Below are 18723 nucleotides of genomic sequence, written 5' to 3'. Positions count from 1 at the left end.
CACCACTTATCATATTTGCCTTGGAATCAAACCTTAGGACAATATAAAAATTCCGAAACCAACAACACAATATACATGTTTTCGCTCAATGAAACAAAAGATAATAAAAAATGCTTTGCTGTTCATCACTTTTTGACCACAAATCTCATTAAAAGAAATCAAAGATAAGGTATGAAAGCCAATGAAACATCAATCAACTAAAGACCAAATGACACCGCCAACATCGTTGCATTATACGAAAGCAAAAAAAAAAGTATGGTTGTATAATAAAGTCAATAGTATGATGGCCATGACTTGGTTTCATATAATAATTCTAATCAAATAAATTTGAAACTTTTAATTTTCAGTAATATTTGTGAGAGAAAAATACAAATAACACTGTAAATTTAATAACAGCATCAACTTGGAAATTTACAATATCAATATCTGTCTGCTGTATATAAATATTGCTTTAAATATAAGTTATAATTAGACACGACATAAACACAATATATACTTCTGGACAATTTCAAACCATGCATTTCATGTATGTGTATCAATGTTTTCTGCTATATCAAAGAACAATTCCACCAAATAATTTTATAAATTTCATTATTTTCTTGAGGACTAATAAAAAAAAATCCAAAAAGAGGATCAAAACAAGTAATGCATTTGTAAGATATAAACATTAAACATCTTTTATAAACAATTTAATATCAATTATTTGTGTTCAGCTAACAATTGTTCATGTGTTGAATGAGCTCTAATTCAAAGGAAAAGGTTCACTTTTGGCAAAATATGGTTTCTAATTTCAACTCTTCAAAAGTTTAGGCCTTTGTAAACCTTCTTCTTTTACATAGACACTGCACTGTATGAAAGAGGAAGATTAACATATCAGTTTCAGAGATGAATAAAACATCTCCTTTTTTTGTTGAACTTTGTTATATTAAACGTACTGATTGAGTATTTTATGAATTATTTACCCAATTATAATCTAATTCCGAGCCTTTTCTAGTAAATGAAATGACCAAAGAAAAATTCATTTCAACTTTTAAACTTTTCAGGATCTTATACTTACATCATATAATACTTATGTCTTAATTTTTTTTATATATATAATATGTCTAGTCTAAAGCTTATTGAAAGCAATTATTAAGTAAAATATTTTAAAAAAAAAGAAGAACGAAAGAGAACTCATTATTTGTATAAAAATACATCACAATATCCAAAAAGACAACATATTGGCAAAGCATTCAAAATTGACAAATAAAATCGAGATATAAGACCATTTCTTTTGGGAAAATATCATCATTACTCCTTACTTTATAACAATTTGTATTCTAAATGAATTTCTGTAAACATTCCCTAGAGGATCGAATTTAAATTTTTTGTTATCCAGTACTTTTCATAAAAAGATATGCAAAAAATGCACTTTCATAAAAATTCCAAATATGGGTGTAAATTAATGTACTTAATCTTAATTTCAAATTGAAATCCTTTGAAAAATAATTATTAAAATCATAACTTAGACTGTCCTATGGTCACTAAGACCTTACAAAAATCTTGTAAAAAAGTAAGTATTCAAAAATTTCAAGATAATTCAGAAAACTTTGATACAAACAATATAAAGGAACTCACACAAAAAAGCAAGCACTACAAATAACATTCAAATAAATCTAAGTATAAAAATTCTTTTCAGAGATACTCAAATATAATTAGACAACAGCTCAATGTGTAGGATGGCAGAAGTGTTCAGGAATATGGGAGTAACTGTTTTAGTACATCTTTCTTTGTTGTTAGATTATACAAAATTAAGACTTTAATCTCATGATCTTAGTTTTTTCAAGAAAGATTTTAAAAAAAATTTAACTAAATGCATAAGTTATTTCATTGTGATTTTTTTTTGTCTTTTCCCCATTATAATTATCAGAGCATGTAATTTAATTATTATCCAAATAAAAACTCATAATCACCACCTGAGATAGCAAAATTGTGATTATAACTTTTTGATATACCTCAATCTAAAACTGCATGTTAATGACTTTGTTGTTTTCGGAAGTAAGTAATGACCAACAGCATTCCCTTCAATCCTTGACAAAAAGATTAACAAATGAGCATACACAATTACTCCCATAGTCAGATATAATGATTTATAGGTATAAGGTGTCATTTCTTATATAAAGCAGATATACATCCTTGTGTGTTCTAAGATCTGTGTTTGATTTAGTTCTGAGGTATATCATTTCCATTCAGTTAAATATACAAGAGAGGTAGAAAGCAAAAAAAAAGTAACTACATTTCTGTTTATACAGTAGAGACAGCTATTATAAGAAACGATCAGGACTTCAGTGAAATGAGAAAATTATAATTAGTGCTTACAATATTAAAGGGTAGCAAAAAGTTGGAACTCATAAAGAGTCTAGAAAAAAAGCTAAGTTGCATTATAAAAAAATCCTTTGTAAAAAAACTTTTTGAATGAAAAATTGTAGTAACTTCACAGTACATGTATCATAGTATCTGCTACTTACTATTTGGTGACTTTTAAATTTCTTATAAAGCAGCATTCAGTCTTATCCCTGATTTCATTTACAGACTTCTATGCATAATTAATAATTCTCAAAACAAATTTTTTTTTCCATAATCTTGCAGAATAAAAATACTAGATTTTTTTTAAAAGCAACATACACAAAAAATACGCAACTGTCATTCAAATACATATGACATGAGCAAAAAAAATATTACAAAAATTTGTTGATACTTTGTAGGATAAATATTTGCTATACAATAGCTAAGTAAACTTCAGATATAAACTTGAAAGACAAAATCATTTCAGAATTTCCTGGAATGCATAAAAATCAAACTGTTCTGCTATTTATTTTTGTTCTAAACTGGCTAGAAAAAGTTACCATCAAACTGTTACCAGTACAGGTAATTAATAATTGAACAGTTGTTCTAATTGGCAATTCACTAATAAAATATAAAGGAATATATAAATCTCTTTTCTATCTTGAGCATGCAATATTATTCCAAAAAGCATGTTTAATATTACGACAAAGGTGGTTTAAAACGACCTTGACTACCCATGATGTTTTATATTATCATTTTACAAACTACAATTCTATACCTTGACATCATGAATAAAATTATCTTTGTTTTTCAATACAATGGTGACCATACATTTGTGTGTCAATGTTTTTACACAGTAAATCATCATTCCAATGTATGCATGTTAATCAATATTTTATTTCTCATTCATATAATAAACTTTCTAAAATATGTGATTTTTCAGTGAAGAAATAAGTAACAGTGTGAATTAATGTGCAAACTTTCAGAGGGACAAATTACATTGTATAACTAATATGTTCAAAGCAATCTGTACAGCAAGGAATAGAGCAAAGAATAATGTATAAAGCAATCTTTGTCTCAAAATAATAACAAAAACAAAAACAAAATATGTAACAATCCATTTGTTCAAACATTTAAAACATTTAATATTCACAATAAAATATGCCCAGTTTACAAACTGATGATTATAGCAAAAAAACAAACACAATTTAACAATTATAAAATACAATACAAGACCCACAGATAGAACTTTGTATTTTTTTAAATTTTAGAACAGTTTAGGCACATAAATCACAATGTTAGTACATGTACTGATAAGGATAAAATGTAACAATAGTTGTACAAGTTTTTCAAGTATTTAGATTCCATAAGTATAGCTTCATCGAATTACTTCAAATATATTTATAATTCATGAATTATCCAAAAATTCTGTGGAGTTTTTTAGTGTTGTTTAACTATTATAATCGCTTTTATTTCTATAAAAAACTGGTCTTTGATGAAAGCATATAAAAAGAATTAACACTCATTTCATGGAAAACATTTTGCCCAAATTTACTATTGCAATAGAACAAATACATGAAACACAATAATGGGCTTTTTTTGTTTTTAACATTTATGTCCAATGACTTGTGTATCAAATACTTATAAATTGCATTACAATGTCATAAAGTTAAAAGCTTAAAAAGTTTTAACTGAAGCATCAGAGAAATATAAATCGTTATTTTGTGTGTAGACAAAAGAAGGATAACAACAGGCTTATACTTGTGTAATTTATTAATGGATCCTCATAAGTGCAAGCCTTTTCAAGAATTTTATTTGACCTACTTAGTTCAAGGAAAAAAAGCAATTGTCCATACTATTTTTCTTACATTGATATGTCTCTAACTATACAGTATTATCCGCCCCAACTAGAACCTATATCCAATCGTAACGGAATTCACTTTTTAAGGTGAATTACTTTTACTGCACCTGTCTGCTTATTTAAATAAGAAAATTGAAACAATAAGTGTCTTCCTAGGTGTAAAAGATGTCATACAAAATTTCTGGGAATGTGCCAAACAAGGCTAAGACAATCAATGCCTTAGAGTAGAAAAAAACCCTTCCAACAAGTGTATAAGGCTGTTCTGACTTTTATAGATTTGGAGATAGTAAAAGGGTGATTTCCAGTACTATCATGTAAAATAAAAGAATTATCTGCCAAATCATGTGGTGCTTTCATATTTATCTGATGTTATTTTGTGATATCACTTCAACAGGTTAAAAGACCAACAACCATTCAAATTTTTCCAAATTTTATGCTAGTCCTATTTTCCTTTTAACAAAAGAATGAAAATAATTTGCCCATTTATTTTGAAAAAGGAAAAGAAGAATATCAATAATGTTTCTTATAATACATTCAAGCCTTGATAGACACATTTCTTTAAGTACATTTATGGAAATATATGCTGTATTTGATGAGCACATTTAATTTATTTCAACAATATTCCATATTCAATGATATGTAAATAGCCTTATAAATTAGAGAACAAAATTTAAAATGAACAATGGATATCTTACAAATGTAACTGCAATGAAATGTTTAAGTTACATAGTTTGAACATTCTTTCTACTTACTGTACATATTTTCCCCAAAGCTTTAAAACCCCTTGCACAATATGGCAGACATTTAATAGGAGACTTATATTCTACTATAAGAAATTGTGGTGCTTCATGAGTATACTTTTTGTTTATGTACAACCTTATTCAATTTTCTTCAGATGTCTCCTTCCATTAGACCATACATATTTCCAAAACTTAAATTGGTGTTCATCGCAATTTTTTTTGGTTTAATATTTGTCCAAATATATAGTTAGTTATTCTGTCTAAAACCCAATACAATTTTGAAAATAAACAATGTCATTGCTATTTAAAGTTTCATATTTAAGGGTTTTTTTCAATACATTTATATCAACTTTTTCTATTTTTTCCACCAACACTAAAAGATTATTCTGGCCCAAGAAGGTTGAAAAGGATTTTTAGCAACACGATATATTAAAAGCCACATTTTATCTTAGATTTCATTTAAGCCTACTTATAGTATATATAAAGAAGCAATTTACAGTAGTTAAATGAAAACAATACAAAATGTGCTGACATATACATGGAAATATGTTGCAAGCAAGATTATAATTCATTGATTCACACTTGAGCAGATCTTAGGTACCACCATTACATGTAAATTAGGCAAATAATGAAAAAGCATCAAATGTTACTAACTGTTGCAAACTGAGACTCTATGAAATAAACAATTTAGGTCCTAAATCAATGACTAGCTGCTTGATATTATGAAATTAGTTTGTACTCTGGATCATTTACAATAGGTAAACTAATTAACCTGATTCGTACTAGGAAGGTAAAAATGTCACACAAAAATTTTCATAAAAATGCAACAATTACAAACACTTAGTTCTATATGTGAACAAAGGAGTTATGAAATTGTAAAAATATGAAAAATAATTACGCAAAAATACATAAATGGATTTGTCAACTGACAAAAAAAATGTCATGGAAAAATTCAAAGACTACATTCAAATATTCAAATTTTACCAACTACCATCTTCTTATGAACATCCATTGTTCCAACGACCTGCAACGAAAATAATAAATATACAAATTGAAATGATCATTAACAGACATAGGCATGATAGAAAGACTTAATGTCTCAAAGTATTCACACATCAACGACCATCTTCTTGTGGACATCCATATTCCCTACAACCTGAAAATAAAAATAAAAAGTGTGTCTTACTTTTATTTGGGAAAACAGTCTTCACAACATTATTTTACAACATTCACATATATATTTACAAGCTGAAGCCAAATACTACAATAAATATATGCTATGTGAAGGCATGAGAAAATTTGAGAGAATTAAAATACTTAAAATTTTTAAGTACCAATTAGTGACGAAATGTAAAATTATGAAGAGTAGTTGACACACTTTTTATTATATATATTCTTTTGACTATTAAGCCAGTCTTTGCCTGCTGAAATTAACAATCATATTAGTAGATTCTAGAAACATATTGGTCATTGGTCTAGAACTCCCTAATAAAAAAACCGGCTGTTAATGGATCCCTGGATTTCATTTTCATTCTAATGCAATAAGTTTATAAAAGATATTTTTGAATTGGATAGACCCAAAAAGGGTAAGCACCCTTTCAAATTCCCTAAATATGGGATTTGTGATTTTTCACAAAATAACATTTTATATGAAAATGATCATTTTGACATTTTCTATTTCCTTAATGAAGCATACACAACTAACTCAGTTAACTGTCAAGGGCTAGGTGACATTGAAAAGAGAAGAGATGTATTTAATTTCCTTAAGTCTAAAAAATGCAACATCTATTGCATTCAAGATACACATTTCACAAATGAAAGTGAAATGAATATTAAGACCATGTGGGGCTATGAGTGTTATTTTTCATCTTTCTCCTCAAACTCTAGAGGAGTTGCTGTAATGTTTAATAATAATTTTGAGTTTAAAGTATTAAAAGAGAAGAAAGATGTAAATGGTAATTATCTAGCATTAGATATTGTTATAGACAAGGAGAGAGTAACACTTCTATCATTGTATGGTCCTAATGCAGATAATCCTAATTTTTACCATCTTATTATGTGTATTATAGAAGATTTTGGAAATGAAAACTTTATAATATGTGGTGATTTTAATCTTGTATTGTATCCCAATATAGACTATTGTAACTATTTACATATTAATAACCCTAGTGCTAGAGATAAAATTTTAGAAATTATAGATCAATGGAACCTTATAGATCCTTTTAGGGAACTTTTCCCAGACTTGCGTAGATATACATGGAGAAAAAAGAAGCCCTTTAAACAGGCTAGGTTGGATTTTTTTCTTTTTACAGATAATATGTTAACAAATTTATTAAATTGTAAAATTGAACCTAGCTATCGCTCAGATCATTCTTTTGTAATTTTAGAGCTACAATTTAACCCATTTATAAGAGGTAAAGGACTGTGGAAATTCAATAATTCCTTATTATATGATCAAGAATATGTAAATATTGTTAAAGATAAAATATTTGATGTCAAGAAACAATATTGTGCACATGTTTATGATTTGGAACATATTGATGAAATTTATGATGAAAATTTACAACTTACTATAAACAAGCAATTATTTCTTGAGACTTTATTGATGGAAATCAGAGGAAAGACTATTTCATATGCAAGTTATAAGAAAAAAGAAAAGGATAAAAAGGTTCTAGATTTACAAAGGGAAATTGATTTATTAGAAGCAAATTTTAAGGAAGAATTAATAAATCAATTAAAAGATAAAAAACAAGAACTGGAGGATATAAGGAAAGAAAAGATGAAGGGTAAATTAATACGTTCAAGGGTAAAATGGATTGAGGAAGGAGAAAAGCCAACTAAATATTTTTGTGGTCTTGAGTCAAAAAATTTTACTAGTAAAATTATACCAAAAGTCGAAACAGAAGATGGAAGGATTATAACAAAGCAATGTGATATTTTAAAAGAAACAAAAGTATTTTATGAAACGTTATATAAAAATAGGGACTGTAGTTTAAATGGCTGTAAATTAGAACAATTAGAAAATGATTTAAAAAATTTAAATTTTGAAAAATTGACAGAGGATGAAAAAAATAATTTAGAAGGGGAGATAACTATAGCTGAGGCAGGTTTAACATTACATAAAATGAAAAATAATAAATCTCCTGGATCTGATGGTTTTTCGACTGAGTTTTTTAAATTTTTTTGGAAAGATTTAAAATATTTTATTGTAGAATCTCTAAATTATGGATTTCACATTGGATCATTATCAGTCACTCAAAAACAAGGTATTATCACATGTTTACCAAAGGATAACAAGCCACGCCATTTTCTGAAGAACTGGCGCCCAATTTCATTATTAAATACAGTTTATAAAATTGGGTCAGGGGTGATCGCAAATAGATTTAAAAAAGTTTTAGATAAACTTATCAATTTAGATCAAACTGGCTTTATAAGTGGGCGTTATATGGGAGATAATATCCGACTTATATATGATATTTTGCAGTATACCGAGGAAAAAGATATACCTGGTTTATTACTGTTGATAGACTTTGAAAAAGCTTTTGATACAGTATCCTGGGATTTTCTTTTAGCAGTTCTGACTTTTTTCAACTTTGGGAATTCCATAATCAACTGGATAAAAGTACTTTACAAAAATATTAGCTCTTCAGTCATTCAGGGTGGAAATTTATCAGAGTTCTTTGGTATTGGACGAGGCTGTAGACAGGGGGACCCATTATCACCGTACCTTTTCATATTATGTGCAGAGATTTTGGCAATAAAGGTTAGAGGTAATAAGAAAATACAGGGTATAGAAATTTCTCAAGTTGAACATAAACTATCTCAGTTTGCAGATGACACTTCTCTGATTTTAGATGGAAGTGAAGAATCTATGGAAGAAGCTTTATTAGAGCTTGATTGGTATGCGAAACTTTCTGGACTAAGGATAAATTTTACAAAAACTCAAGTAGTATGGATAGGAAGTAAAAAATACAGTAGAGAAATGTTATGCCAGAACAGAGATTTATCATGGGGGTCAACTTCTTTTAAGCTGTTAGGGATAAACTTTGATATTGATCTTGATAAAATTTTAAACTTAAATTATACTGATAGGTATCATCAGATAAAAAATTTGATAAATACATGGTCTAAAAGAAACTTAACAGTTATTGGTAAAATATCTGTGGTTAAAACTCTTATTCTTCCAATACTTAATCATCTCTTTTTAACATTACCAAACCCAAATGCTGAGATGATTAAGAAAATTAATGATGCTATTTATTATTTTTTATGGAACTCACCAGTTCATAGAGTTAAAAAAGAAGTGTTACACATGGATTATAAGAATGGTGGTTTAAAGATGATAAATATTCATCTATTTATGATAGCTTTAAAATGTACATGGATAAGAAAATTGTTTAGTTCTAACTGTAAATGGTCAACTATTTTATTTACAAATATGGATAAAGAAAAATTGTTTAAACTAGGAAATAGTTACACAACAAATACTATTTCAAATGTCAAAAATAAATTTTGGATTGATGTATTTAAAGCATGGCAATATTTTGCAGATAAAGATATAAATTCTACATGGGAATATTTTCTTGCTAGTCCATTATGGATGAATAAGAATATAAATATCAACAATAAACATGTATTTTATAGAAGTTGGTATAATAAAGGTATTGTTTTTGTAAATGATGTGATTAGTAATAGTGGAAAGTTTCTCTCATATGGGGAAATAAAAGACAAATTTGATATTTCTGGGAATATAATGATGTATAATAGTATCATTTCAGCATTAAATAAGACAAAGAAGCTGTATTCAAGGGGAGATAATAAGCTCACAGAACCTTTTATTCCCTCTTTTGTTCAAACCATTTTAAAAAGGAAAAAGGGAACTAAAGATATATATTGGATGTTAATACCTAAAGTGGTTCCTAATGGGGAGAAAAAGTGGAATCAAATTTTGGAACTTAATGAATTGGAATGGAGAGAAATTTTCAAACTTCCTTTTGCAGTTACTAATAACACAAAATTACAATGGTTACAGTTTAGAGTAAATCATAGAATATTAGCTACAAACAAATTTTTGTGTAAAATTAATGTCATAAATAGCCAGCTATGTAATTTTTGTAAGGAAGAAATAGAAACTATAGAACATGTACTATGGAATTGTGAAAATGTCCAGAATTTATTAGAAGAAATAGATATATGGTTTTTATCTAATGGTATAAGTATTTCATTCACCAAAAAGAATTTTTTGTTTGGTGATGTCTCACATGTATACAAGGGTGAAATTTCAAACCTGATTTTTCTGTGTCTTAAACAATATATTTATAATACAAGATATTTCCAGAAAGTTTTATCAATTCATGCTGTGAAGAAAGTACTAAAAGATCTATATAATCTAGAGAAGTGTATAGCAGTAAGAAACAATAAACTTGAGAGTTTTAATAAATTGTGGATTCTATTTACTCATTTGTTTCAATTGTAATTAAAGTCCTATTATAATTCATATGTGAAAAAAATGATAGAATGTTAATTTTTGAACTATCAAAAAAGCTACATCAAATATTCATCAGAAAATTATATTTATTTTTATTTTTTTTTTTTCTGTATTAATTTTTTCTTTTTTTTTTTTTTTTTTTTTTTTTCTTTATTTTAAATTTTGATTAATTTAAATTGATTAATTTAACCTCAAATTTTCCATTCTTAAAAAAACGAAAAAATCTTGAATATCTGTATGTTTGTTAAAATGATTATTCTAATATGATGAATTCAAGTATTTGTGGTCCTTATTTTTGAACTTTTATTATGTTATTTTTATTGCAAATGAAAAATGTTGTATTATATTGTAACTACAGCTGATATATTTTTTTGTAAAATGAACTAACAAATACTAACACATATATATTTACATGATCTATTGCTAACATTAACGAGGCCGGGATAAGGTACCGGTATTCGATGTTTTCATTACTAACAAATGTACAGATTTCAATAAAAAAAATGAAAATTAAAAAAAAAAAAAAAAACCGGCTGTTAATGGATCCCTGGATTTCATTTTCATTCTAATGCAATAAGTTTATAAAAGATATTTTTGAATTGGATAGACCCAAAAAGGGTAAGCACCCTTTCAAATTCCCTAAATATGGGATTTGTGATTTTTCACAAAATAACATTTTATATGAAAATGATCATTTTGACATTTTCTATTTCCTTAATGAAGCATACACAAAGCATTTAAACAAGTATTATTTTTACTACTGAAATGAAGGTATTTATTCTGTCCAGGTGCATAAAAGCATTTCAAATAATATTTGATCTATTAGATTTTCAAATTGAAATTATAACTAAAATAGAATGATATTCATATTTGCATTAGAATGAGAAAACAGTATTATTTTTTAAAGTTTGGCCTTATAATAATGCCAGGGATCAATACAAATTGACAATACATGTATAAAACATAAAATACATACACAATAACAATAACAATAGCTATGGATACAGTAATTCTTGATTAGCATGCCAGATATTCCAGGAACAATGTGAGGGTTGGGGTTCATTTTTTTTGTGTGAAAAAGGGGTGGAAGCAGCAATTCTGAAACAAATGAAAATAAAAAATCCACGAGATCTGCCTTTTTTTTTATTTGACAGTAAATCAAAAATGTTTTAATAAGGACAGCAATACGCTCAGATGTAAATTAAACACAATATCAAAATCATTGAAGAATCAAGATACAAGGCTAAATGAAATAAGATGGGCCAATGCTTACACAGCTATTTATAAACATGATAAAACATGACTTATCATAACTTTAACATGTAAACTTTGCCCAAGTTTCAAAAGTCAGTAGACCATGACTGAGGAGGCAGGGCCAAATACATTATAATCTCCATCAGTGGTCTCGCTAGCCCAAAATAGAAGGGCGCCGCGCCCTGGGTGCCCTCAGTCGCGCCCTGGGTGCCCTTAGCCGCGCCCTGGGTGCCTTCATCCGCGCCCTTCTGCCCTGACGTCTTTTCCCAAAATTATCTTGTGCCGTTTTGGTAAAATTACGTTTCATCGATTTCTGATCTCCAAGTTAATTACATATATGACACCTGTGTGATTGCCGGGCCCCAAGGTTAATCATGTCATTACAATCAATTACAATGATAAAGACTTCAAAGGTGTTAATAACTAGGTAATTTAATTAGGACAATGTATCTTTTTGTCATACTTTTGATGAATGTGTTAGCGAGTGTCTTTAGCTTGGGTCGGCATTTTCGATCTCCAAGTCAAAATGGAAGAGCGTATATAAATGAAGACTTTCATGACTTAGAATTGAATTTAAGTCATCAGAATAAAACTATGCCTTTACAGAAATGCCTTCCATCTCAACTTGTTAGCGACAAGCACAGTTTTTAATTAACCCAAACGTGGTGGAAATTGATTTTGGAGTAACTTCCCCTGTTTTAGCTTATTACAAATTTGTGCTCTAAAAATATTATCTAGTATCAAAAAAAGGAATAAATTACCAATTGAATATATAATAACATAATAATGTTACCTTAAAGATATTAACTGTCTTTGGACATATAAAAAATATATATTGCAATTTCTACTTGATAATTATACTTTTAGCAATCCATGTTCTAAACATTGATAAATTAGTAATGCTCTCAATTTCTTGAGAAATAATGAAAGCTGTAATACCTATATACCGTAGATAAAAAAAAACCAACCCCACATATTCTTTGATAATGGGTAGAGTGAAGTTAAACTGTAAAAACATAATATGTTGATGAAGATGTACTATATCATTCATAACTACACAAACAATGAAATAAAGACTATAGTTGAAAAGCATCTTTATTTAAAAAAAAAAACATATACAGTAAAAAAAAAAAAAAGAGATTCGTTAACTCGTGATACACACAGAAACGTAGACAAAAAAATGAGCAGTGCCTTTTCTTATCATAAAAAGTGCCCTGCCCTCCAATGGCACCCTGCCCCTTTTGATTTCTAGCTAGAGCACTGTCCATGGATATGAGATACTTAAATAACCGCATACCAAATATCTTTGACTTATCAAAAGTGGTTCCACTTAAAAACAAATTTGAAATGAACATTATTAAACAAGTGCAAATTTCCTTAAATTAAAAGTCTATTAAAAGTAATTCCACCAAGAGAAAGAAAATTTTAATCCTTTTTTGGGATTGTGTGTGTCCTGAGCAATTTTTTTATTTGACTACCAATTAATCCTAGCTACTAAAACCAATGTTAAAGGTATTTCACAAATACTATGGAATCTAAAAGGAAAACATGTTCTCTTTTCTGTGCTAACAGGCTTTTGTTGTTTCTGTCCATGGAAAAAAACATTGGTTTGAGGTGTCTGAAATGGTTTGCTTTTTGTGGCTATGAAGGTCTCAGAAAGCAGCAAAATCATAAAATCGCTCTGGACACAGAATCAGAAAGATCAATTACTTTTATATATTTTAGAAAGTTGTCATTTCATGAAAATACATGATACAAAAGTAACAAATATATATATATATATTAAGCTACAAACAATTTGTTTTCTAAAAGCACTATCAAAACCAACCACGATACTTACAGAACAAAATTCCTCGAATGATATTTTGCCATCACCATCAGTATCTGCATGTATAATGGTTTTATCTACAATCTGCTGTAGCTGAGTGTCTTTGAGATTATTTCCTACCATCATTTTAAGCACCTGGAACAGTTCTCCATTAGATATATATCCATCTTTATCCATGTCATATATCTTAAATGCAACTGAAATTATAAATGTATAAAGTTCAGAAGGTAAGATGGAAATAAAGTTTCAAGAAATATGTTATATAGATATAAGAAAATATGATATTCATGAGTGCCAATGACACAACTCTCCATCCAATCACAATTTGTGAGAGTAAACCATTATAGGTCAAAGTACCACTTTCAAAACAGAGCCTTGATACTAAACAGCAAGCTATAAAGCTATAATTCTCTGTCTTTGTCATTCATCAACTATAAACTGTGACTGTTAATTTATTCATTTTTATGGATACCAATTTTCATGGATATTTGATTTCATGCTTTTGTCAAAGTTTGCATACAAGCTTATAGATAATTGGCACTTGTGTGAACATCTATATTCGTGGCTTAACTAAAATTCACTAAAAATGTGTACCTAAACAATATTAAAATAAAATGCTTCGCTAAGCCAAGCCTGATATGACCATAGAGGTCAAACCCTAAACAGTTCAGGTAAATTCGGACACAATATTTAAGCTTGGTACTGTCTGAATTTGAATTGTTATCAAATTTTTGACATAATATAGGTTTCTGACACAAAATAAATGTTGTCAAAGATCTTACAAATCTATTGTGCAATACTGTTACTTGTGCAATTGAAGATTTCATCTTGAAACTTTTCCAAAATTTGAAATTTGAAAAATTGTTAACAAATTCACCCTTGGAGCAATAACAATAACCCCAAAACTCAATCCCAGCCTTTCCATTGTAGTATGGAACCTTGTAGTACAATTTCAGAGAGACCTATACTCTTAAACGCAAGTTACTGTCTGGAAACTAGAAACCAGGTGCTCCGCAGGGCGTAGCTTTATACGACCGCAGAGGTCGAACCCTGAACAGTTGGGGCAAGTATGGACAAAACATTCAAGCGTGATACAGCTCTGAATTTGGATTGTGATCAAATTTTTGACATTACATGGTTTTTTTTACACAAAACAAATGTCAAGATTTTACAAATCAATTAAAGATTTCTTCTTCAAACTTATTTAAATCTAAAATTAAATAGTTGACACAGCATAGGTTTCTGACACAGAATGAATGTGGTCTAATGAACTTAAAATTTTTTTTTTGCCTTTGAGCAATTCACTATGCTGTTGAATATTAATCCTCTCAAAAAAATGTTTGAAGAAATTTTCTTTTTATTTATGAAATCTGAAATGAGAAAAATTTAACCCCCCCCCCCCCCCCCCCCCCCCCCATTTTTTTTTCACATCCCCGTTTCCCTTTTTCCAAAACTGATATCAATTCAAAATTCTAATGGAGTTTGCAACAATAACTACTCTTTTAAATACATCATAAAATATTAAAATGTAAAATAAAGTGCTTGTTATCACTGAATGGTAAAGATTGGTTGGTAGTAAAAGTGAATATACATTGTTTATTGTATAAAACAATAAAAAAAACTTCATCAGCAACATTTTATATTGGCAAATTTCCAATGAAGTTATTTACACAAAAGTTATTGGCAAATAAAAATAGAAAATGACATCATAGTAATGTCTGGCAAATGTCCAACATACATTATCTAAAAACATTTTAGATAAGATAAGGAAAAAAAGCTTCATCAGCAACATTTCATATTGGCAAATTTCCAACGAAGTTATTTACATAAAATTATTGGCAAATAAAAATAGAAAATGACATCATAGTCATGTCTGGCAAATTTCCAACATATATTATCAACTACTATTCTATACAAAGAAAGATAACTCCAATTGAAAATTAATTGCTTTTGCACAATATTGTGCAATTAGATATTTCTTGCTATTGTGCAATACTGTGCAATTGAAAATTTCTTGCTATTGCACAATACTTGATATGGAATCCTGATTTGGACCAACTTGAAAACTGGGTTCATAATAAAAAATCTAAGTACATGTTTAGATAAAGCATATCAAATAAGCCCAAGAATTTAATTTTTGTTAAAATCAAACTTAGTTTAATTTTGGACCCTTTGGACCTTAATGTAGACCAATTTGAAAACTGGACCAAAAATTAAGAATCTACATACACAGTTAGATTTGGCATATCAAAGAACCCATTTATTCAATTTTTGATGAAATCAAACAAAGTTTAATTTTGGACCCCCATTTGGACCAACTTGAAAACTAGGCCAATAATTAAAAATCTAAGTACATTTTTAAATTCAGCATATCAAAGAACCCCAAGGATTCAATTTTTGTTAAAATCAAACTAAGATTAATTTTGGACCCTTTGGACCTTAATGTAGACCAATTTGAAAACGGGACCAAAAATTAAGAATCTACATACATAGTTAGATTCCGCATCAAAGAACCCCAATTATTTAATTTTTGATGAAATCACACAAAGTTCAATTTTGGACCCTTTGGGCCCCTTATTCCTAAACTGTTGGGACCAAAACTCCCAAAATCAAACTCAACCTTCCTTTTATGGTCATAAACCTTGTGTTTAAATTTCATAGATTTCTATTTACTTATACTAAAGTTATGGTGCAAAAAACAAAAATAATGCTTATTTGGGCCCCTTTTTGGCCCCTAATTCATAAACTGTTGTGACCTCAACTCCAAAAATCAATCCCAACCTTCCTTTTGTGGTCATAAACCTTGTGTTTAAATTTCATTGATTTCTATTTACTTACACTAAAGTAATTGTGCGAAAACCAAGAAAATGCTTATTTGGGCCCTTTTTGGCCCTTAATTCCTAAAATGTTGGGACCAAAACTCCCAAAATCAATCCCAACCTTTCTTTTGTGGTCAAAAACCTTGTGTTAAAATTTCATTGATTTCTATTCTTTTTTACTAAAGTTAAGAGTGCAAAAACTAAAAGTATTCGGACTACGACGTCGACGACGATGACGCCAACGTGATAGCAATATACGACCAAAAAATTAAAATTTTTGCGGTTGTATAAAAAGCTTCTTTTTGACCTTTTTTGGCCCCTAATTCCTACATGTTTGGTGCAATCAACCCCAAACTCAATCCCAGCCTTCCCTTTGTTATATAGAACATTGTGGTACAATTTCAGACAGATCCATACACTTACACATAAGTTATTGTCTGGAAACTAGAAAAATGCTGTTTTTTTTGGTCGCTATTTGGTCCTTTATTCCTAAATTGTTGGCCCCATAACCCCGAAAGTGAATCCCAAACTTCTACTTGTGGTATTAAACATTGTGGTACAATTTTAGAGCAATCGAAATATTTATCACAAGTTATTATCCTGAAACTAGAAAAATGCTTGTGGTCCCCTTTTTCCAAAACAGTTGGGACCATAATCCCCAAAATCAATCCCAATCTTCCTTTAGTGGTATTTTACCTTCTGAAAAAAATTCATTAAGATCTATTCACTAATAAACTATAGTTATTGTCTGGAAACCAATGTGTTTTCGGACAACAAAGACAGCATACCATCATACGATCCCAAAATTATTTTTTTCTGTCATTTTAAAAGCAGAGCATGAATAACTAGCATCCATGTAACATAACAAAATGTAATACTCCAAATTGACAAAAAAAACTTCCAAATGGTCTGCAATTTTATATGCTATGGTCTACATGTTTCACCTGCAAGGCAGGCTTCATCAGGACAATTTTCATACAGGAATAAATTACTGAAGTACTCAAAGTGGTACATGTATATTGAATTTGACTTTTTCAGTAAGATGATTCTTAATGACAAAAACCAAACAATTATGACTCTTGGAAAAGACCTCAAACAGGGTCAGTCAGCAGGTAACCTAGACAAAACTTATTGTACTTACATCTTAATTTAGATAATTTGTCTCCTTTAACACTAAATTGTGATACTCCTTCTATGAATTCTGTAAAAGAAAAATATCACTAATTACAGGAGAACAAAACACTTCCTAGATAGAGTTGTGAAAAAGAGCTAAACTCTGATTATTAATTTACATGTACCTGAAGTGAATTTTAAGTCAATTTGAAACATATTTCTAATAATTAAGTTTTGTAAGGCTCCTTAAACAACTGAATAAGATTAATGTCATAAATTTCTTATAAAAATGTAAAGTTTACCTCAGTTATATAATTATAGTTTTTCTGTTTTCCTTCAATTTTGGCAATAATATTCTTATATGTTATCCATGTTATCAGTAACACAGAATCTATTTTCTTATCTAAACAGAATATTGATGTTTAACTAAAAGTTGTATATATTTCTTGAGATAAATTACCTTTAAAATCTACTTCTCCATTACCATCTGTGTCAAATATATCTATTACTCGTTGTACTAAAGGATTCTGTTGTAATTCTGGTAATGACATAAACTCATCTACACTCAGTGATCCAGAGTTGTCCAAATCTAATTTACGAAACCGCTTACCAAGTCTTTTAATTTCATCTGCATCAACTGAAAAATATAAATCAAAATTATATTATTATATAGACTTTGCACTTGCATCACCCTAAACAAAATATTTCAAGAAAGGGTCCAACAATTAATACAAACATTTTTTATATATTTTCACATGTAAAGTTACTTCAAAAACTAATTGTATTATGAAGTATTGTATAATGAAGCAAGAAAATTTATAAGAAATTTGCTTTCATACCTCCAACCAGATATTTGATTTAAATACATGTAATTTATCTGTACCCCAAGTCCTCAAGATCAGGACCTCAATTCAGACTTGGGGTAATTGTAATCGTTAATCAGCTGTAATTGAATACAATTTTTCAAGTAATCATTTTAATCAGCCAAAAATCTGATTACATGTAATTTAATTTAATCAATTACTTTTCAAAATACCCTGTAATCCTGATTACTTTTTGATTACATTATGATTACAATGTTGATGGTCAAGAAATTAACATTTTTAATATTCTTATTTGATAAATATTTAATATGTTAAGATAGTTTGGTTTACTTTATTAAGCATGTTGATTGATTTGTATACTTCAGTTAAAAATAAACTGTTACAGTATATAAAAGCCCCCATTATCCTAAGAGACATATAAATACAATTATATGTCTTTGGCCTTAGTAAAAAATATTGTACATATATTGA

The 18723-nt window shown here is 28.7% G+C and overlaps 1 protein-coding gene across 3 annotated transcripts in view; it reads right to left on the bottom strand.

The window, feature by feature from the left end:
* Positions 1-322: 322 nt before the first annotated feature.
* The window catches only part of LOC139516936 (calcineurin subunit B type 1), a 22008-nt gene continuing 3607 nt past the window's right edge, over positions 323-18723 (bottom strand). The window contains exons 3-7 of one of the 3 annotated variants that reach the window (XR_011663058.1): positions 17889-18065; positions 17457-17516; positions 12930-13693; positions 11145-11805; positions 2851-6626 (exon numbers count right to left, since the gene is read on the bottom strand). Coding sequence is in view for 2 of the 3 variants with exons in the window: in XM_071307414.1 (XP_071163515.1) it covers positions 5900-5950; positions 13509-13693; positions 17457-17516; positions 17889-18065 (473 nt within the window). In the remaining variant the exon portion in view is untranslated. Of the gene's footprint in view, positions 6627-11144; positions 11806-12929; positions 13694-17456; positions 17517-17888; positions 18066-18723 lie in introns of all 3 variants that reach the window. The other 2 variants (XM_071307415.1, XM_071307414.1) reach the window with 2 other exon arrangements.

This window comes from Mytilus edulis, chromosome 3 (assembly GCF_963676685.1).
Source record: "Mytilus edulis chromosome 3, xbMytEdul2.2, whole genome shotgun sequence".
In the NCBI taxonomy this organism is placed as follows: Eukaryota; Metazoa; Mollusca; class Bivalvia; order Mytilida; family Mytilidae; genus Mytilus; species Mytilus edulis.
Note: the sequence above shows the minus strand (reverse complement) of the source record. Positions and strands in the feature narration are given on the sequence as shown.